Source organism: Dromaius novaehollandiae, chromosome 4 (genome assembly GCF_036370855.1).
Source record: "Dromaius novaehollandiae isolate bDroNov1 chromosome 4, bDroNov1.hap1, whole genome shotgun sequence".
NCBI lineage: Eukaryota > Metazoa > Chordata > Aves > Casuariiformes > Dromaiidae > Dromaius > Dromaius novaehollandiae.
In genome coordinates this window covers 52274133-52296908 of record NC_088101.1, presented here as the reverse complement: position 1 = coordinate 52296908, position 22776 = coordinate 52274133, and the positions used below count along the sequence as shown (strand labels likewise).

General features: G+C 40.2%; 1 protein-coding gene across 10 annotated transcripts in view; it reads right to left on the bottom strand.

Moving 5' to 3' along the window:
• The window catches only part of STOX2 (storkhead box 2), a 154126-nt gene that overhangs the window by 18402 nt on the left and 112948 nt on the right, over positions 1-22776 (bottom strand). For 5 of the 10 annotated variants that reach the window (XM_064511018.1, XM_026105173.2, XM_064511023.1 and 2 more), the window contains exon 2: positions 4592-4744. In XM_064511018.1, coding sequence (XP_064367088.1) covers positions 4592-4744 — 153 coding nt within the window. Of the gene's footprint in view, positions 1-4591; positions 4745-11005; positions 11249-11345; positions 11478-11796; positions 11925-15294; positions 15421-22776 lie in introns of those variants that run through there. The other 5 variants (XM_026105174.2, XM_064511021.1, XM_064511020.1 and 2 more) reach the window with 5 other exon arrangements.

The following is a 22776-nucleotide window of genomic DNA, read 5'->3' as shown; positions in this document are numbered from 1 at the left end:
TCTTCACATGGCAATTTCAATGCAGTCCAAAATTAAGAAAGTAAATATACTAATGAGAAACTGTAAATTAGAGCCAACTGGAGCCAGCTCTGTTCTGGAGCCACCGGCAAAAATTCTCCTGACTTTAATGGGAACAGGCCAGGCCCAAAGGCCTACGATGAGTGAAAGGTGGTTCATTCTTTTTCCGGTGTTCATTAACCATTTGACAGCTCCACACCTTTTCCCATTTCATGAGCCAGAGAAGGAACAGGCAAAAGTGGCTTCTTGTTCCTGTAAACAGTTCAGTTATCCCAAGCCGAGAAGTGCAGGTTGGAAGATTCGCATGTTTGACTGTGACTAGCCAGCAGTGACTGTCCATAGCATACAGGAAACTGCAGGCTAGCAAGATACAACAGCTTACTGAGGATAAAAGGATACCAGGACTTTCATGCCTGCACGGTCTCCCTACACTTACTGTAACAGAACCATCTGTATCAGGCTTAGGTTTACAGGGCTTGTTTTTAAGTCAAGCCCTTTTCTCAGTTACATCTGGAACTCTCCCGTATGATCTTGGTAACCTGATTCTTCGCTCACGTGGATAGATACAACCTGTGATTGACACCTCATGGATAACAAAGCATTTAAAACAGTCAATGAACAGGATTTAGTACCCCTATTGTATTGGAAGTAACAATGAGAGACAGAGGGCAAGTGACTTGCCAAAGCTGCTAGCAACTCAGTGGCAAAATCAGAGAAAGAAACAAGATTTCCTGGCTTTCTCAAGACTTCTCTCTTCCAAGCAACCTGCCCACATCACATCCGTATGAAAGCTGCCCCACTGCACTCAGACGTCTCCTTATGTTCTCCCATTCCCCAGTAAAGAGGAGCAAGAGGAGGAAAAAAAAGTAGTTTAGAGACTCTTATCATTTAAAATACTGCATGACAGCAGTGGTGTTATTTAAGACTATGTAGTGCTTTAATAATTCAAAAGCAGAAACTGTCTGGACACTGAATCATCAGACATGCACATTTCCTGCATCTCAAGAGAGTCTACCATGCCATCCGCTGAGCTTCTAGACAGAAGATTGTCTTGTTTGCTGCTCACAAAGAACATTGACCTAAGGTGAACTCAGTTAATGCAAGACACATCTCCTAAGTGCTACACACACATATGAATATTTTTGAGGGGTAAGTCACAGGAATTTGCCAGCTTTTAGAAAACTGTTTGCTCACTTCCAAAGTGACATATTTCAATACAGAGAACATTTTCTACACTGAAATTTTCAACACGTTAGAAAAATTTGATTAACTACCTTAAATAATTCTGGAAAAAAAAGAGTTTTACTAAAACCAGCATAAACTAAGGTTTAATGTTTTCTTCAGCCAGGTTCACACTGATAAGAGGGTCTGGCTGCCAAACACAAGAAAAGAGGTTACATCCCTAGCTGTTATGCTGGATTCCAAAGATTTCTATTCAGTGTATGGGACTTAAACCATGGTCAGTAAATATCATTTAGGGCTGTAAAAACATCTTATGGTTTAATTTTAAGCTAGAATAATGGAAGCATGTGCAGCAGAACATTCTCGATTTAAAAAAAAAATTACAAATCACAAAGGCACAAACAAGATGTGCTTTATAATTACAAACTTTTTAAATAAAATAAATCTATGAAAAATAAATCTGAAGCAGTATTTAAATGGTGTTAAATCTGTTAAAATGATTTTCTCCTGAGCTGATGCTAAGGCTTAACAAGGGATAAAAGAAGTATTCTGATTGGCTCACGAAATACTAGTTAAGGATGTGGAGTGGTTGCTATGTGATGTTATAAATAATTAGCATACCTTATTTCAGATAGAGCCGTGGCCCAGATTTATGCCTGCATAATGGCTCAGCAAACTGGAGGGCTAGACTGCAAGTGTAAGGTCCTGCACTGAGGAAAGAGGTTTATTATTCTTAGGCAGTTTGAAAAGGGCATCTGGGGGTCTTAGGAAATTTATACGCGCCATGAAACTCGGTGAAGCATCTGTTCATTAAAGCACAAACACCACAGACAGGGAAGTGTTGCTACAGGGTGAGGTACAGAGAGGTTATTTGACAATGACAAATATGTCTACACTGGTAACGCTCTCCTCTCTCAGAGCATCAGAACGTAAATAGGGAAAATAAACTATCAACGTATGGGAGGATATGAGATATTTGAAAGTAGCCACAGTGAACACAAGGGCTCAAAAAGCCACAAGCTGATTTATAGGAGAGTTTGGACAGCCAACTGGAAATATCACTCAGCACAAGGAGAGGTTCTATTTATCAGGAATATACAAAATCTGCGAATAATGGTCATAGTCACGCTGAGAGAACATGCATGTTTACTATGTTAACTATGTTATGGCTGGGAGAGAAAGGCACTCCTCTAGAGAGGGAAAAAAATCGAACAAAGGATGGATTTTTTAAAATTTTCTGTATATTTGGGGAGGTGAAGTAGGAAGCACAAGGCTCTCCTTCATTTCAGATTTGAGAAATCCACATGTTCATATCTAGAGGAAACAAAAAAAGGCAGCAAGAGACTGTGTGCTAACTTGCCTCAGGCTTCTTGTGAGCACAGTCTACAAAACAATCCAGCCTGTTGAATTTTTTTTTGATGTATGTCTCTGTCCAGCAGGAACAGCACAAAACACCAAGCCAACTGATAACCATGTTTCCAGGAAACCCAAGGGATGCTACCAATAAATTATCATTTCCAGCATGCAACAATGTTTTTATTAAATACACTGCAAATATTTTTCCAATGATGCTATCAATCTATGGAACCCTTCTAGTGCATAGCAATATAGAAAACATAACTAGGAAAAAAATTACCAAAATGAATTACACTAGAACTACAATTGTGAACTTTGCTTTCTTTACATCCTACCCCTTACAACATGTATAACTATTTTTAAAATACGTGAAGCATACTGAAAAAAAATGCATAAACAAAGCCACAAATTGGGACAGAAAGTCATTATTTACAAAATATGCTTGCAGTAATTTTTTCTGAAATGTCATTATCAGACGTCAGACAGAATTGTTTGCTTCAAACACACCTCAGGATTCAGAATTATATTTTAAGATCTCAGAACTTAGTACCAGTCACAGCAAAAACCAAGTACCCTTCAAGGATTTAAGAACCTCATGCTCTGAAATTTACAGCAAAAAAGTTCAAGATATCAAAACACAGCTACAATTAATCTGCCTAGATGAGGCACATGCACCATTAGTTTTCCTACTGAAGAATTTGTAATGAACTGTTTTTTACAGCTGTAGCAAGTGGTACATGAGAGAAGTTTCTTAACTAGTTTACATAAGTGTAAACAGAGGCACAGATTAGTTAAACACATTGCCCAGGATAAAATGAAGTACAAGTGGCAAAGCTGGGCTCTCCCAAGCAGTAAGCCTCTGCCCGATGCTTTTGCACCACACTTTCGCACTATTTACAGTTGCCTCTACAAGATCTATTTGGCATGATTCACTAACTCCAGATACAGACCGGGAAGCAGCATATTCATGAGTATATTCTTAACACAGCTTTTCTTTTTTTGAAGTTATAGTATCTTTAATCTAAGACATTTACATTTTACCTTTTGATAAATATTAGCAAATGCCAGCAAGAAAATTTTCTGAACAGAACACCAGTGTTTATAAACACGGCAAGTGTATCTCTGGCTCTCCAAACCTTTTATTCATGGAAAGAGCTGTCAAGTTCAAAAAAAAATGATTTAAATGATTTCAAGTAATGGGCAGAAATAAAAATAAAAAGCCAGAACTGTGTCTAAGAAGGCTCTGAAAGCCTTTGGAAACCAGGCTAACAACCTCCATTCAGTTTAAATAAGAGCCCCCCCTGAAACAGACACATCACTATCATTAGATTCTTTGTCATTTACATTTCACCACACCAGTTCTGACAGTCTGTCTACATGGTTTGGAGAAAGACAAAGTGTGTGGGAAACCTGTTCTCTAAGACAGAATGCTCTACACAGAGATCCCCATGATATTACCTCTATGGAGAACAAACAATGACATCTGAAGTGACTGAAGCCAACATAGCTCTTACTAGTTAGCTTAAAATCAGCTTGGAATAAGTCTATTCTGGCTATGACACATGCTTTGCTCTCCATAAGTACTAAAGAAATTCAGTACTTTTGACTATGGTGCTAAAGGAGGTTTCTTGTGAGAAGTATCACAGGCAAGCTTGCTCTGATATCCATTTGGAAAAAAGAAAAAAAAACAATACAGCTTGTGGTTTAATAAAAGACATTTTTTAATATTTACATGAAGTCAGGAATTGACCCTGCAAAACATATCTCACGCAAATAGCCCTATCAAAGAGAATTTGATTCGCTCTACGTAAAAGAATAGAAAACAGAGAAAAGGTTATAAAACTAGAACCTTAAGGCCTCCTTTTACTTTCGGGTAGCATCTCACGATTAACCGATACTCCCATCCAGAAAAGTGAAGAAAAACAGACTACCAAATACCAAAGCTTCCTCTTTTAAAGGAGCCAAAAAGACGAGCAATCTCTTGGTTTGGGAGTGGATGAGCCATCTCACCAGTGATCTATTAACATATAGTTACCTGGGAAGCAAGTTGTTAGGTGCTCCATTAGTGCTTCTTGTGTGACTTGTTTTCGGGCAGAGTTCATTGCTGAGATGGCCAGGCAAAGGATTTCCCCAAGTGGAATAAACTGTGACTGACTGATGGGAGACATGCTGATTGGTGACACATCACCTGTAGAGGGACAACAGACAGCCAATGAAGCACTTTGTTTAAAAACACTGCTCTTGGAACAACTATGTAGAGATATAACCAGGAGATGATGCACACAGCTCTGTACTTTTTATCACGTTCTTGCCATAAAGCTCTTACAATGAGAACCACCCTGAATCTCATTTCAAAACTCAGAAAGACGTGGTGAACTCTAGAAAACTAAAAATATATTACAACACGGACATGATTTCTCAAAGGGTGCTGTAGATGGATTTGCAAAAATGCTTCCAAACTGGCATTTATGGCTGCAAAATCTCATGCTTGAACATCCTATGAGGTAACTGTACAAACAAAAGGTTTTTATATAGTTTTCTGGACAGACATTTCACTACGCTTTCAAAGATCAGCAGTGTGGATCACCTAACCATTTCCAACTGACAGATCATTTCTTAATAGCTTAAAAAAAAAAGACAAGATATGTTAAAGCGTTAATGAATCACATTTTTGCTCAGCTGATAGAGCGCAACACACACTTTCGAGGCACAAAAGCAAACAACACAAAGACTGATATCCTGAACAGGTCTCTCCTGGATCTACATATTTAATGTCTTTGCATTGATTTTTTTTTTTAAGAGGAGGTTTAATGGTTTGGGGATGCCCTCAAAATTAATTTTGTTGTAACTTTACACAAATAATTTTTTTCTCACATTGCCTTTAAAAATACTTCATCAACTCATACTTTAAAAAACAGTGAAAGATCTTTAAAGTGGAAGCTATAGGAGAAATCAGGATTTGGTAAAAATAGCATGACTGGACACATACACATATATGTACGTATTTTTACATATTTCATATAAATGCAGAAATGCTTTTAGATTCTGTTCTGTACTTTTGCTTGCAGTTGTAACAGTTCCCCGATGACCTCCGGTACATGGAAGCAGCAGGCTGGGAAACTTGCCCACAGTAAGAACAGTTAGAGACAGAACAAGGGGTGTCAGGCTACGAACTGTTTCCTGGCCACAGGTCAGACAATAGCCAGGGATTAAGTTTTATCCAAGTGGTTTTCAAATCTCAAAACCATCACCATATTGCTGCAGCCACTGAGCACACTTTGTGATCAAATCAGGAATCAGACCACTAGAAGTAAGTCCAAACTCAAACTTTTCTCCACAATTTAGAGGATTAATATCAGCCATATTAATTCTATGTTCTCATTACGTCTACTAAACAGGAACTGCAATCGCAAAAAGTGAGTATGAAAATGCATTTAATCTTGCATTATACTCAGCACTTTGGTACTCCCACCAATCTTTTTTTTTTTTTTTTTTTTTAACAAATTGTGCAACTGTTTCAGTTAAGACTAATGATCAATATTTTTCAATAGACCAACTGTACAATCTGTTGTGCAGCAGTGATACACATTACCCAAGACACAATAATGATCTAAACTACGTGTCTGTGCTATGCTTCTCCTGACTGCTTCTGCTTCATCAGGCCTGGCCGGCTCAATGCTGCTCTCCCACCGCAGCGTTTCACCAGCTTCAGGAGAGCACCCAGAGACCCTCCTCGCTCCTGCCCGGCCACAGACACAGAACAGTGGCCTTCAAATATCACCTTTTCTGGACACTCTTCATTTACACACGCCTGAAAAGTTGCTGCCATGTGTGCTTTACAGACGAGCAATGGCAATCACGAAGATCGCAGACAGCTCACAAGAAAACGTGCTAACTTTCCCGTGACACAGGGGCTAGCACTCCTTGTCCAACATCCCGCATCATTTGAAAATGGAGAACGAACATAACAGTTATTACTGCTTACAAACAGTTGTGCATGTTGTTGGATTAAATACGTGCACAGGCATTGGGAGGGTAAAATCTCTATAATCAGCAAGACAGGTAAGTTCAGCATCTTTGATCAGCAGTAACCACAAAAAAAAGCATTTTATTGTAGAGGAGGAGTTTCCTTAATGATTGGTTTCATGCCCAAAAAGCATCCGAATGATGACAGAATTATGCAGACTTAGCCAAGCAGTTTAAGAAATTACTGTCCCTCACACAGAGGTTATCGCTGCCACGGGTGGCCTTGTGAGCACTTAGCAAGCCTGATTCAGAGCAAAGTGAAACAGACTGGCATAAATCACCTTCAGCAGAGGTTTAACCTATGCAGGTTCACTGGGCACTGAAACGGGCTAGCATTGCTCCCCAGGTAGCTTTAAGGGCATCCAGGTAAAGGGCTGTAATTTCCTGAACTGATTTATCTGGATCATCAAAACCAGGGTTGGCAATTCCTTAAACTACAGCACCGCGGAACGAGCATCCCATGCATATTCCCGGGGCGCACACCAGCACTGCCGCAGGTGCCAGGACAGGAGAGCAGGAGAAAGACCCCTTCCCCTTCCCTTCCCTTCCCTTCCCTTTCATCCAGAAGGACTCATTTCACAGCTAACCAGAAGGATCTTCAGGAAGCGCCGCGTGGCCCTTAACACAGAAATCAGCTTCCTGAAGAGGGCAAGGGGCTCGAGGAGGGTGAGGCATGAAGCCCAACAAGTGCAGCCCACCCCTGCGGGTTTGCTCCGTGGCCCCCGCGGGCCCCAGAGGACACCCCGCGCAGGGACGCAAACCAGTCCCCCTGCTTGCCCCGGAGCAGCCCTCCTCGCTCCCGACTGCGAGAAGCCCGCGCAAACTGGCCTTGGGGATCACCCCCGTGGATGTCACGCGTTAACTTAAACAGCCTAAAGAAATAAGGACGCTTTGCTGGATTTTAGTAACCTGCTTAATATCCTGCTTGCAAATATTTTGGTACCTAACAACCATATATTTAGCTATCGATAAGACTACAACTGTATATGAAATTGTAAGTAAAAAGGCTTTAAATGCAAAAACCAACAGACAATACACACTGGTTTATGTGAGAGCCTTCCCTTCTGTTTTACACAGGATTATCTCCAGCCAAGGCTTATTCTTTTTCACTGAAAATTTTTCAGCCTCCTTCATTACGACAAGGCAATTCTTGTTTCACCTTTCTTGCTGCCAGAATTAATTCCAGAGCTAGCCAGACCTGCAGTTGCCAGTAAACTGTCTGCTGGAGGTAACTGGTGAGTCTAGTTTAAAAAGGCTAGCACATCTGTAAAACTTTCAGTGTACCTACTGCTAGAAAGCCAAAACCCCCTCAATTGGGGAGGCTCTAATTTGCCAAGTCTTATCTCAAATACCCCCGGGCTCTGGAAAATTACAAGTACTCTGTGGTTATAGTTAAATGAACAAACTTCTTTGATGCACAACAACAGAAAATATCTTGTGTTTACAATTTAATATATTAACATCAATTATTTGCATAAATACTGTTTAGCCTTTCGAACGGAAGCTTTAATACAACTTCTTTAGGAAAGATCTACTTAAAAAAATCAAAAAAGCTCTTCCTCATTTTCCTTTTTTTGGAAGACCACATCATTGACATAAAAGATCCAGCATATGGCTCCTGTTAGCTCTGACTGATGCTTATTTCAAGCAGCTTTCTTTTGAAATCAAATTACTATCCTTGACTTTCATATGTTTGTGTTCCCAATTAAATGAAAACTGGAGTTCAGAAAGCATTTTTCACCAGCTGACTCTATGTTTTGTTTAAATATAATATAATATATATACATTTCAACTCTATTTCTGCAGTGTCTTTCCAGACTTTTCTTCACAGATTTTTTTCTTAAAGTTTTCTATACTTTTTTAATGGTATTTAATTTTCAAAAAAAGTCTAAGCACATAAGCAATGAATGGAATCTTTCCTCATTTTTGCCATGGGAATTTACAGTGCTGCCTTGAGGGGAAAAATAATAATTATTACTTAAACAAAAGAATAAGTAACAAATAAAACAAATGCTTATCTCTTACATAGCACATTTTTTCAGTGGATTCCAAAGCACTTAGAAAAACTGGGTAACCGTCACTATCCTTAACATACAGATGAGAAACTAAGAGAGTCAGTAACAGAGTCGGGAGTGCAAATTCACATGTCCTCAACCCATACCAGCAAGACCATGTCCTATGCCAGTATGTTCAATATTTCTACTCTCTGAAAGTCTGGGTACCACATCAGTACCATTCCGGAAGAAAATCAGGTTCTGCATCACGTGTCAGCAATTAAACTACCAACTACATACTGACGACTGATTTCTTATCACTGATTCTGCTGCTAGAAAGAAGCGACCTGGAAGTCAGACTTCCTGTCTCATAAAGTTTGCATAAAGACTCTTTGGAAAAAAAAAAAAATCACCTTTTGACTTATAAACGGAACCAATTCAGTACAGCTATTGAGAAAGAAAATTAAGGAAATTACACTACTTTCACAGCCTCTCAGTGTTTCAATGCACAGACACACTTTATTAGAATTTTTACACGTTATTTCCTTGAACATGGGGAAGAGACTTTCTGATTACACTCTGCATCCTGTTAAACATAAGAAGCCAAAACCCAGCTTTTCTTCTCTACCCTACCACTCCACACCTTTTTAACCTTTCGTCTCCTATAAATCAAGGCAAACTTTAAACATGATTTTTAGCCTAGTTTCCAAAGGAAATGAGGCTTGTGCAAACACAATCTTTGTATATGCTTCTGTCTTTCTTTTCCTCATCCGTGATTAACTTTTGAACCCCTTCACTGAATCTGAGCGAGGGTAGAGATCGCAAAGATACAAAGTTGTTTCAAGTTTTGTGAAAACAGGCATCTGGACAGAAGAAAGCAAACCTATTAATCCCTCTACCAAGGGAAGAGACCAGAGAGGTTGTGTCTCACTAGACAACAGAGAGTCTACAGCGAGTGTTTGCCATGCATGCTCCAGCTGCAGGAGCTTACGGCACTGCCACATCCTAGCAGGCATGAGAGAATCCAGTCAAAAACATTAGTTAAAGGAAAATCAAGCTTCACTAGTTTTGCTGCTTACAAAGCTATGTTATTTATCAGGAAACATCAAACAGTACAGTAACTTCATGGCACCTCATGATTACAGTGATGGTTGCAATAGAAATCCCTTACATACATTTTCATGTCAATAGCCTGTTATGTTCAACATAAAACTATGATTTCACTCTGGGAAGAACTATAAGCAGCTTGTTTTGTGTAAAGCTCCTCTTCAAACAAAAGACAGCTAACAAAACCAAAATTACTGGTAAGGGGCAAAAAGGGGCTCTTCAACACAGAATATTTTCTTTTTTTCAAGAAAAGCTAAATGAAAAACCTCTTCCAGTAAAGGCATATTTTCAGACTGACTTTAAGAATAGGCAGATGTTGAAGAAATTAAACGTCTGGCCCAGATTGCACCTTGCCCCTTTCTCCCCCAATCCCCCAACACAACTGATTCATCCTAATCGCAGAACACTTACATTGATGTAGCAAATAAAATCTTTCATAAGTGAACTCACAACAAAGATACATAAATGCCATTTTAAGTCAGACAATGTTTTCATCTGATTAAAAAACAGGAGAGAACAGGAAGAACATGCAGATTTCTGTGATATTGCCCAGATCACTCTGAAATACCTTGGCTCTACATAAGCATACTAATAGAGAAAAGAACATGTTTTACTGGCCAAATCTGAAATAAAGAAAATGAGAAAGTGTGTTGCTTGCATAGTTCCAGCCAAGCACAATTTTCAGCCATGGCTAAACCCTCCTTCTAAACCACATTTCTTGGCATATTTTACGAACAAAGCTGCGAGTTCTGTTTACTGGACTATTACATGTATCAGAAGACTGATAATGTCAAGAACAAAATACATTAAAGATTTGGCCATTTATTCATGTTTAAGAGCAGCTTATGATAAGGATCCCTTTCATTATAAAACAAAACAACAATCCCTATATACCTCTGATCAGTTTTCCAGAGTGATAGTACAGCCCACAAAGGCTTGAGTGCAGTAACATACACTGCCTTACCAACAACCTTTCCGCACCTCTGAAACGCATGCACAACAAAAACGTACCTTCCCCTGCAGATACAGGCCATGAACACTGGAAGATTGCAACCTGGCAATGTGACCACTCCAATTCTAACCAGCCCAAAGAAAACACAGCAACCTTAATAATGACCAGCCATATGACAAACAGACAAACACTTGCCTCTGAGAAAAGCTCTAGACCTTTGTCAGTGCTTAACTTTACTCCAGCCACGTAAATTGATCTTTTTAATTATTTGGACCCAGATAAAAACATGACCTCCAGGTACCACACACCAAGTGCTTGTAACTTTTGGAGACAGGTGCTAAACTGCCCACAGTCACCAGATTTGCCTTACATGCATTCATCCTGTGTATTTCCTGTGATTTTTATTTCCTTTTCTTTGGTCATGTCCTGTGGCCAGATGTCTCCTGATCCAAAGTGATATCCCAGCACAAGTTAAGACTACAATCATAAAAAGTTTCTGCTGGAGCATGGAACTTTCCCAGAGAGGATTCAGTCGGGGAGATTTTGATGGTGTTCCTTATCCTGGGAGATGGGAGGGTAGGATTGTGGTTTTTTAATATATTGTGTGCTTTAAAATGTTTTTCCTCAAAAAATATTTTTCAAATGCATCTTTTAATAAATGTCAATGTTTACATTCCTGGCACACAATATGTTAAAAAAGGGGGACTTACCTGAACCCCCATGGTCTGGTTCCATGCTCCAGTACAGTATCCAGAGTAGCTGTGAGGTAACAACAGCATGCATATTGGGCTTATATCACTGTGGAAGCTGGCTGGCTGCAGCAGAGATCAGTGCCACAGGACCTGAAAGAAGAAAAACAAAGCATGCTTTTAGGTGATAAGATGCTGAATGCCCACCTCTTAAAGCAGGAAATAGGGGCTTCCAGAAAATAGAAGATAAAGCAACACCTATGCAGATCCTCTGTAAGGCACTTAAATCTCACACAAGCAAGAGAAATAAATGGTTAACAAATGACAGGGAAGGTGGAGGCAGAGAATCTAAAGGACACTACAAACATAACTCCCACACAGTGTTTTGAAAACATCTCTCTTCTTTTGCCCTATTTTCACAAAACAGCTGGAATCACATTCTAATACCACCCCGTATTTCGAAGGCACTCACAGTCTTAGCAAAGCACCTCTCCACTGCAATGCCTCAGGATTCTGCAGTGTCACTCCTCTTCTGCCTCGTTCTCTGCAAAGTGAAGTCATAGGAATGGCTCAGCCAACCTGACTTCTCACTACCCTGCCCAGAATCCTTTGTGAACTGAAATGAGTCATCGCTCTGAGAAAATCTACAGTGCAATGTTCCAGGTTTCTCCGTACGTCTGCGCTGGCTTCTTTGTCTTTGAAACGGCGTGCCTCTGCTTCTGGAACGGTGCCCAGCTGCATTGTACAGGATAACAAGCCAGTCTCCTCATTAAGTGGACAAGAAAGCTATTTACATGCATTAGCAAAGATAACTTAAAGCTTCAACCTCTAGTCAAGAGAAAAAATTTATCCCAACGTATCTTCTTGATTTAATATACCACCCCCCATACACACAAAAGCAAAGGCACACATGCGCGCGCGCGCACACACACACGCACACACACACTGTCACAGAGCAACAATTTCTTAAATTATTCACTATTTAGCGCAACACTTACCAGTTTTTACTCTACTGATAAAGAAAAAAAGATTTACTCTCCTCTGTCAATCCCGAAGAATGCTGCAGACCTGCACATAATAGACAGCTCTACTGTACACTGGATCAAAGTTGTGCTGCTGCAAACTGTTTATCAAAAAATTAAAAGCAGTGGACAAGTTCTTGCAAGCTCAGTTTTCATCATCTCATTCACTATTTGGGCTCACAACAAAGTGAGCCCTGAAACCATGCCAGGCAGAAAACGTCAAACTGCTCCAAGTGCCGAGAGCCAGCGGAGCTGCTTCAGCTTCTGCCGCTACTGACAAAGAAGGTAATGTTCAGAACGAGGTCACTGTGTCAAGATCTCACTCTCAATGCTAGATTTTTGTTTGCTTGGGGAGTATACGGTAAGCTAAAGCATCAGAAAAACACAGAATAAAAGATAGGAATAGCATGTGACAAGAGACATAAGGAGAAGGCTGTGTTTTGGAGAAATATTTTTAGTTGTTTGGTAATTTTAAGAGAAAGAAACATTTAGAATCACCTTTACTGCAAAAAAATTATTCCTAGTCATGATCTGTCAAAAAGAGAAGACTGATAGTCAGAAAGGGAGGGATAAAACAAAAAAGGAGTGCTGGTGCAGAGTTTTACCTTAATGGCTATTCTAAGCACTCTGAAATATTTTGAAGTATAGTAGGCATATAGATCCATAAAATCCTGTAACATCATATTTCGGGACTCGCCTATGCTGTAGAATACACGGTTATCTTAGGTTCTTACCAAAGCGAACACACCAGGTGTTCAGGACGTTTAACACCGGGTTGAATACCAAGGCAGTCACTGCACTGTGCTTTCAGACTTGGCCTTACAACCACCGCAGCACTGAAAGGGTCAAACCGAGCCAACCACAGGTCTATGCAAGTGCTGCAAGAGGACAAAATACCTGGATTACACAACTAACAAACAGAACGCTTTTGTTTCCTGGTCTATGCCAATACAGCAAAGCCAGGATGTAACCAGGCTAATTTACAGTTGTAACGTAAACTGAGTGCTTCGCTACACCTGTAATCATACAGTAGCCAAGACCTTAGCATTAAAGTTGGCGGTTTGCTCTACGCACACAGTCATCAATTTCTGCGTTCCCCAAAAGGCCTCATTCCAGGAAATCGTCCTTCAACTTTAGGAGAGTTTTGCCTACCCAAGGGCTGTAGGATAAGCCACAATGCTTCCAATGAATCCAACTTGGCATTTGAAATGTTTAGGTCGCCCAGGATCCTTCTGAGGAAACTTTGATTGTTTCTCTGCTAAGCCCACACCTACTTTAGAGCAATGAAACTGGTTCCAAGAGGAAAAACTCCTGTGGGCTTAAAAGAGAAGTACCGCAGTAGCACAGAAGTACCTGCTGCAACAAAAAACCAACAGGCACTCCAGTCTGCTTTCCCCTTTGCACCAAGGCAACATTCGTGCGAAGCCAAATAGCTTGGCTTGTGCATGCAGTAATGTTTTCACACACATGCACAAATTCTTGCAACTGTACGCCATTATTACCAAAGTTAAAATACAGACAGAAGAAAGAAAAAGCTAAAACCAGGACCCGAATGCTCTTCTCTAATAAATTTCTGTAGCATTTGAAGCTGGATTATTTATTCAGGACCAGCTTGCTTACTCTAAACAGACAAACGCAACTCCACGCTCTTTGAATCAGAGAATTCCTCTTGTAGATATGAAGCACTAAATACACCTAGAACGTACTGAGTGTGCACATGTGTTGTAGCATGCATTTATTCAAATTCATCATCTCAGAGCAGAAATATTACACAGCCCTTTAATCAGTATGAAGAAAAGAAAGAAGTGCTAGATACCTCAAGCATGAGGGGGAAAATAAAAGGGAAAGGAAAGAACAGGACCAGAAACTCTCAATGAGAATGTTTAAGAGCATTGAAGTTGATGGATAAACCAGCCCTGCCACCACCAATGATGCTAGTGCAGTGTGCCTGCAGAGAAGGAAGGCCTAGCTGAAATATTGCCTGCACCTCCAAATGAAAGCAGCTACTCAGCTCCTCCAACCCACATCTCCCCTTTCCCTACCAGATGACACAAGTTTGTATCGAAGCAAGAGCTGCCTTACTGACAGTATATGGCACGAATATGCCATGTGTTTCTCTCTGCATAACTCTGTGTGTGTCTGTGTATCTGAACAGAGTAGTAGGGAATACAGTGCAGCCTCACCCCAAACTCTGTCGTAGGCTGCGAAAGTGGACAAGGTAGCAAGGCCCTGCTCCAGCTTCCCCCAACATGGTGCTGGAGCCTAACGAAGTCTCCTCTGTTGACTCCGCAATAGCCTGCCTACGCCCCTGAGCCCTCCCAGGCCACGGCCCTGGCATTCCCCGTCCTTCGCCACCGCCCTGCCACCATCACCACAGGGAAACTCAGATGAGAAAAGGAGCCTGCTAGAATGGGGGCAGAGAAGAAAAAATAATAAAAAAAAAAGGTTTAAAACGCCCACCAAAGGATGCCAAGAAAGAATGAGATGATTCAAACTAGTCTGCATTAGTTTCACTGTATCCTAAATTTTGGAGGCTAAAATCAGCCATCAGCACTCAGCAGTTGGAGTCTGTAGCTGAAAAGACTATGGCTCTTCCTCACAGGTCACCCACCACTATGTTTACTTCTACAAGAACCAACTTAATAAAAAAGGAAGCACCCAAACACTAACCTGGGAACACAACCCATGAGTGCTGTGGTCCAGAAGAAACCACACTAAGAAACACCAGAAAGAGACAAACTCATGCTCATATTTCTTTAGGAACTTTCTTCATACTAAAAATTTTGAAATATTAGTGTTCCGCTAATGACAACCTACCAGCAGTACAGTAATAAACTCTGCTCGGCCTACCTGAACAAATCTCTTAGTTAAGAACTCACTTAAGAAAATACAAGAGAGAACTCGATCAGGGTACTAAATGCAGCAATACCCCAACAAGTAATACCCACCTGTTTTTGTGCTAATGTTGTCCAGGAGTTTAAGTACTCTTTTTTTCCCCTCCTGCTGCTTACACCCTGATGTATTTGCAGAGAACATATCTCCGTCAGATCTCATTTCGCCAGCGTGAAAGCAGCACATTCCTCCAGCGTTCTAAGTTTCTCTCTCCTGTTCCTTTAAGCATAAACATAGAAATGTCCTCTAGAAAGATAACTTACAAATTTTTTCTTAAAAAAGGATCAACCAGAATTTTGCTCCACATTCTAGCGCTCTAGGTAATGTCTTACCTGTGTCAGGAATAAGGAAATATAAATTTCTATACTTTTATTGGAAATACCCCTGCCTTATATATAGTAAGAATGAAAATTGCCTTTTTCACAGCCGTGCTACATTGGTAACTCACAGTCATCCTACAGATGAATAATACATTCCAAGTATCTTTTATCTGTTGTTTCCAACTGATGAACTTGAATAAAAAATACCTGGGCTTGACTCCCAAGAACATAACCTTGCCCATTTACTTTGTGGATATGATTCTGGATCTTTGACTCTTCTAATTTTATATCCATTTTTTAAGCATCTCCAATTTACCACATGCTGAAAAGAGTCACAGAAACTAAAATGAAAAACAGGCAATATTTTAAATCTTACCTAACACAGGACAAAAACAAAATCAAGCGCCACGTGGTAATACAACAGCTCAGAAAATGGCATTTGAATGAACCCGCTAGTCTTGACAGCAAAAATAAAACAACCCACAAAATACCCAAATAAAAAAAAAACAGTAGCTGAAACAATTATCTTTTCAGATAGGATAACAGAGGCTCCTTTAAACTGTAGCTCACTGGAAATCATGAGATATTTTATATCACATAGAAGAATTCTCTAGCAGATTCTGTAGTCATGACCGGGGAGTGAGGAGAGATTTTTGCATAGAAACCTGTTACTGTTAATTAAATTAATATTGAAACAACAGTGTCACTAACCTCAAAAAAAAAAAAAAAAAGGAAAGATAGAAGCATTAAAAAAATTGGACACTGGAGAAGATTAGGCAAGAGACACAGTGAGCATGTGAGAAACAAGAAAAAAAACAATGACATATCTGAATATTTTCTTTTGGGGTGGAAATTTTATAAAAGACCTTCGCAAACACTCTTGAAAGCATGAAACATGGCTGTTGAAACATAACAAACAGCCTATCTTAGCCACATGCTCTTCACTATTCAAGCTATTTCCTCTGCAGCTTAGCCAGAACACATTTGCAGTGTGGCTGGGGATGTCGCAGCAAACGCACAAGCAAGAGAGTCAGCAGCTAAAATTCCTGAAAGGTGAAGTGTGACCCGGAGTGATTAGCGATATGACCCAGTGACACAGTGTGCCCACTCTCAATTATACTGATCGCTGTAACCGTGGAAGATTTTTCATCTCAAAGACGATATTGCAGTGGTTACAGCTTTTCAAACAAATAGTGATGACTGGTGGATAACTTCAGTTTAAAATAAGAGTCTGCAACACTGAGCACAAGTCCCAAGGTACTGCGGCAGCCTTTAACAGCCCAGTTTTTCCTGGCTAGGAGAAAACTGACGAAAAGGCCAGGCATGGAGTCAATTAAAATAGTGCCAAAGTGGTTTTAAAAAGAAAAGGTTAGACACTCCAAAGACTTAGCAGTTGAGAGTTTATTGGGTCATTCTTTCTCCCTGTGGTGGAAAGCACAGTTTTCGTTACGGCTGAAATAGATTCAAGAAGAAAGCGCAAGATACTTTAACGCTCGGGAGATCAACATATCTGGCACCCTAAAACACAAAGCAGCTACGCCAGGACATTCTGCCCCTATGTTCAACCTAAAGGCTGCAGTGGCTCTGCTTCCCACAGTGTCTCACAACACATTCAAATTCCTTCCTTGGGTTTCCCCGATGTGGGAGATCAGTGGTGAGGGTGGGAACACAGCAAATGCCATGGCAGAAGAGTTCAACAGCTCACCTCATCTTCTGGCTCCCTGACGCTGGTCAAGCATCTTAGAGGCAGAACTAGAAAACGAACAGCACACATGGCCAGGGGTGAATACCGCTTCTTAAAAGGAAATGTCCTTGTTCTAGACAGAGAACAGTCCCTTTTCTGAGATCCTCAAGGACCGGCACACTTGCATGTTTCATCCAAGTAGGAGAACTATAAGCAAATGTAGCAGTCAAAAACTGCTCCCCAGAGTGAACAACAGCACCTGGAACCAGGAGTTTCCACAGTTTAACTACTGTCTAGATTAAATGCATTTCCTCCTGCCCATTTCACATGCTTTTTGCTTCTTAATTTTACTGGGCACTCATTTTATTATGGGAAACAATAAACCAAAACCTTCAACAGGCATTTTATTATTACTGTAACAGCAACACATCCTTCCCTCCTGCTCTTCTCTTTCTAAAACTAAACTTCAGGAATCTGAAAATTTCCCTGCACATGAGCTATAGAACTGAACATGGTATTCAAAACAATAATGAAATTACCAATTTCGTAGACATACGTGATTTCTTACATATCTCCTAGTTTATGCAGTAATATGTTTACAGTTTTGATTACTACCGCCCACTCATTGTAACATGTTCACCATTCCGATCCCCGTGATGTGCAGATCATATTCCTAAAAAAGCACTGAACCTAATATATTTGAGGGTGATTTTTTCAGTGCTCATTGCATTGACTTGCATTATGTTTCTGACATCACTATTTGGCAAAATTACTCAGCTGTTTTACTCAGCTGTTGCTAGCGCTTTCCGAAGTCGTCCTCAGCAGTCTTAATGAACCTTAACAACTGTGATCTGACAGATACGGTTACCACTTCACAATCCACTCCATCTTCTAATGTAACTATTAAAAACCAAACGATCGTATTGACCCTTGCTGCACAGACTTCAGTTAACCCTTTCCAGGGACAACTGGCTTTTCTTCTTTTTTCTTCTCTGCATTCTAAACTGGGCTCAACAAGACCTTTCTCTTGGACTTTCGTCGAGCAACACTGCATTTATAAAGCACTAGCTCGGAAGAGCCCTTGCGCTCCCCAAATGTTGCTATGACCCAGTTCTCCAAAGATGAGAGCGCATAAAAATAGTTGTGTCTTTGCCCTCTTGTTCAGTTTGGAAAGACCTAACTTAGGATATGGACTAGATTTCTGTGACACAGACGATGATCTCAACCTACACTGAACTAAACCAAAAGGCTAGGAAAAGAAGAGATTTGGGGTGATTTCTTAAACCACAAGTTTGGTAAATACCCACTGGGTATTGGGAGAAAAATCACACATAACAAGATTTTGAGATCAAAGCACAAGAGATGTATAAATCCAAGCTCTGAGTAAGTACATTTTATGCCACAACATTTTCTTAACACACATTAAACCAACAAAAAAAGTATTCCTGTCATTCCTTATTCTGGACCATAAGGAAAAAAAAGGGCTTACGGTTATTGCCATATTCTTTCAATGAGCTACACTCATGGGCAATATTTTAACTCACCCAGACCTCATGTGCCCAAGGGCATGCGACTCCTATTTAGAAGGGTAAAAAGTGTCTGTGTCACAGCCAAAGCCTGACAAGGCTCTGTGCTTCAAAAGCATTTCTGAACATCAGTAAATACTGCATCCCACATGGTGAAGGGGATGGTGCATGCCCCTCTCCTCACCTGGCTACCCTCTTTGGTAGGCTGGATCTGCGGCGCAGATTAGCCTCTGGAAACTCCTACTTGGGATGAAAGTAGCCTTAAGGGCATTTTTAAAACTTCTGCTGTTTTTTCAGCCTGTTTGGTAGCTAAAAAGTTTAGTCTTAAGAATCTAGGCTGTAAGGATTGAAATATAAGCAGCAGAAAATTAGAGAGAAAAACAAAATCAATATAACAGAGAAAAAATGCAGGAAAGACTAACTGGGCCAAAACAGCTAGGAAAGAGATGATGTTTGTTTGTTTTCTAAAGCAGGCAATCCAGCATATGTGATGTTAATGATGAAAAAAGGCTTGTTACAAGAATCCAAATGTTCAGCAGGGCAAAAAGGAAGCAGGAATAATAACCAAACAGTAAGAAATAAATTTAGTACCTCCAGCTGTAAGAAGGCTGGGAAAATCCAAGGGTCTACAGGCGTGCCGGAGTAAGCAAAGTTGGAAGGGCTGAGTGTAAGAGCGAAGTAAGCAGTGAACAAAAGGACAGTTGTTTTTTTGAAGGCTAATCCACATGCGCCCTGCATCCACAGGGTGCTTGCCTTTGTTTTCTTTCCTAGGCTGACCTTCAGCCCATGCTACATAAAAGATTCAATGAAAGCCTCAGTTCAAAGTCTCAATTAAAAGCCTGAGAGAACAAATGTATCTCGCGCCGCAGCCCAAAGCCTCAGCCGGAGTGCCAGCGACCCACGACCCATGGGAGGGAGCAGCCCCTGCAGCCCAGGCGCTAGCCAGAGTGTCCGGCTCTGGCCGAGGGAACCCACATCCTCCAGTGGCTTTGAACGTCCCAGTGTTTGGGACAGGCAGGATATCTAAAAAGAAACATTTAGCATGTTCTGCAATGGGTTGCTCCTAAGCTTCTGTAAAACAGGATCAAAGCTAGTGGAGGGATGGAAGTTCAAGGACAAAAGTAGAGAATAAATTAGTAGCAATGCATGCTAATAAGCATGCAGTATCACTGAGAGAGCAAGCAAATGGTTTGGGCAGTTTGAACCGAAACATGTGAAAGCAGTTAAATATGTCATCAACAATACCATCTTTAGAAGTATACTGCTGCTTTAGCAGAAGCTCTTCAAAACACATATGCACATGCAGTTTCACAGCAAGGAGGTATGATTCAAAGGAACCTGAAAAGGCATGGCTTCCCAAAGTGCATCCTGTGTGCCATGTGTGGTCTTCAAAGCCTCTGCATTAGGATTGTGGGTTTTTTCTTTAAATTGTGGTAATTTATTTTAATTGCAGTGTTACATTTAACCGAGGCATTGCAGTGCAGATCCATTTTGTTATGCAGCATGTAGTCTGGTATCCTCTCAGAAACATAGTTTGGGGAACCTCTATACTACAGGGACAGGATGACCTCAAGGCTTTGGTCTACAAAGAAAAATTTACTGCCAGAATTATCATTGTGAAACTATACCTACGTAAATCCACCTTTATTCTCCAGTAAGAGTGTTTCTTCCTGATTTAGCTCATACAGCTTGCAAAAGCTATATTTGAGGTTGTTGCACTTATAATCCTGATAAATTTCTTTGTGTGAACAAGCTTTCATATCACACACAAAAAAGACAGAGTAAAAAAAAGAATAATGAATAGTAAAAGCAGAATACTAATTTTATTAGAGGCAAGAAATCATAGCCTCCCCAGTCTGCTCAAAATGGAAGTGTTAAAACAAAGGAATTATTGTTTTCATTTACCAATATTTTGTCTTGGGTTCTGACAACTTAATCTTTTAAGAATACGCAACCATTGACATTTAAAGTTGCAAGTAAGTTCTGTTTCGCTAAAAACTTCCTGTTAAGATCAAAGGCACAGATATTAAAAAAGCCAAGTTTAGTTCCTATTGCCATATGTTGCTTCTAATAGTCACAGCTTGATTTTCAAAACTGATGTACATTTGCACTACCTTTTATCTCCATTGAGTGCTGCTGTATTCTCAGTACTTCTGCAAATGAGCTACTTAAGGAGCCTAATTTTAGGCACTAATTTCTGGAATCTTGCATAAAAGTTCAGACTTGAATGTCAACAGAATCCATGTACTTTAGCTACTAGGGAATATCTGAAAGCCTTAAACCCAATGCCTGAATGTATACATCTCCCTTCATACTTGAATTTATAAACAACAACCCAAGAGTCTACCTTATAAGATAAAACTTTGAACATGGGATTTACATTCTTGTGCCTGTGTCTTAGAGAAACTTCTTCCAGTGGAAGTTCTGGTGTGATTACTGTTTCCAAGGAAAGCTTTTGTTTTGACAAAATGGTATTCTGAATGGGATCAAAAAAGAGAAGGGGGATACAGAGTAAAAAATACTTGGGTTTAAATAAAATAATTCTGCTATTCAGTGTGTTCTCATTAAACCTTTGGGGAGTGAGGATGAGAAAGCCTTGCATAACTTCCCAATGACATTTTCTTCCTGATAACATAACTTCTTTCAAGGCCAGGAGCAACTTTAAATGTAATCATCACAAACTTTCCCCTCACACACACGCTGACTGCATCAGTCATCACCTACACAGCTATTATGCAAGTCTGTTTACCAGACACTGCATCTTAGATAGGCCTTGCAGAACACCAGACACGGAAAACCCAAAGGACATAAATTCTCCTCCCAGCAGAAAGCAGACCGCCTTCCTCAATTACTGCTCCCACTGCCAGTGAAGTCACGGTACGGGCTTTGTGATATCACGACACTCCCCATAGCAACAGACTGTGAGGTCACAAATAAAGGATTACCACTTTACTGCAGGATTAGGGAAAATAAGAAGCTGGTCTGTCAGGAAGATGGGTTTTATTTCAAATAACAGGAATTAGGAAACCACGGAAAATAAATGGGTTGGTAAATTGTCTTTGTCTGAAACATTCCCCCTTTTCAATATTGTAAAAATAAGATACTGCTTTCTCTGACGGCTCCCTATTAACTCAGTGACCTGGTGGCTGTCTCTTGAACTGTAACACAGGATATCAATCTTGAAACAATTTTCATATTTTTTAACTCCTCAGTCATCTGATTTTTCAAGTGCTGACAGCAGTCAGACCACTCTCCTCAAATTGTCCCCTGGCTAGTTTATTCACAGGCCTTCAGAGCTGACAATAAGTACCAGAAGGTGACCGAAAAAATAAAAAAGGAACAGGAAGTCTGAAAACATCTTGCTCTAACACATCTTATTGTTAGGGCAAAAATTTGTGAAGACGGTTCTACATTAGGAGTCTGTCTTCCTAAGAAAGATGGAAAAGGCATCAAAAGTTACAGTGCTTTAAATACTTGTTTAAAGCACAAGAAACACTGATTACTTAAAAGAATCTTCCCTAGAGAATACACTTGCAGTCACAGGAATCTCTGTTACTGTTAGGAGAATAAAATACTTGTAGGAGTAATTTCATTACACCTCTAGTAGTTTGTTTTTTCAACAATAACTGGTTTACTCCCCAGTAAATACCCTGTTTAAAAGTTTTGTAAAATACATTAATTCAGAACTTGTTTGAAACTATTCCAAAAACCTGTGTCTCCCCAATTCCCAGCCCTGGAGCAAATCAAGAAGAGCATAAATGTAACAGCTTGACGAACACTTACTGGCCCCCTCACGGAGCCATTGAGGTTTCCGTGGAACTATCTAGAGCACAAATTAGAAGCAAGTTTGATTTCAGCTTTTAAAGGGGGCTGTATTCCAATGGGAGAGTGGGCAGGAATGAAAAGGAGGGTAATACCAAGTAAAAAATGTTTATGCTATTCACAGAAATCCTGTGTCTCCTGCATGTTTGTACATAAAATCACTTTTCCCATATTTCTGTAGTCACT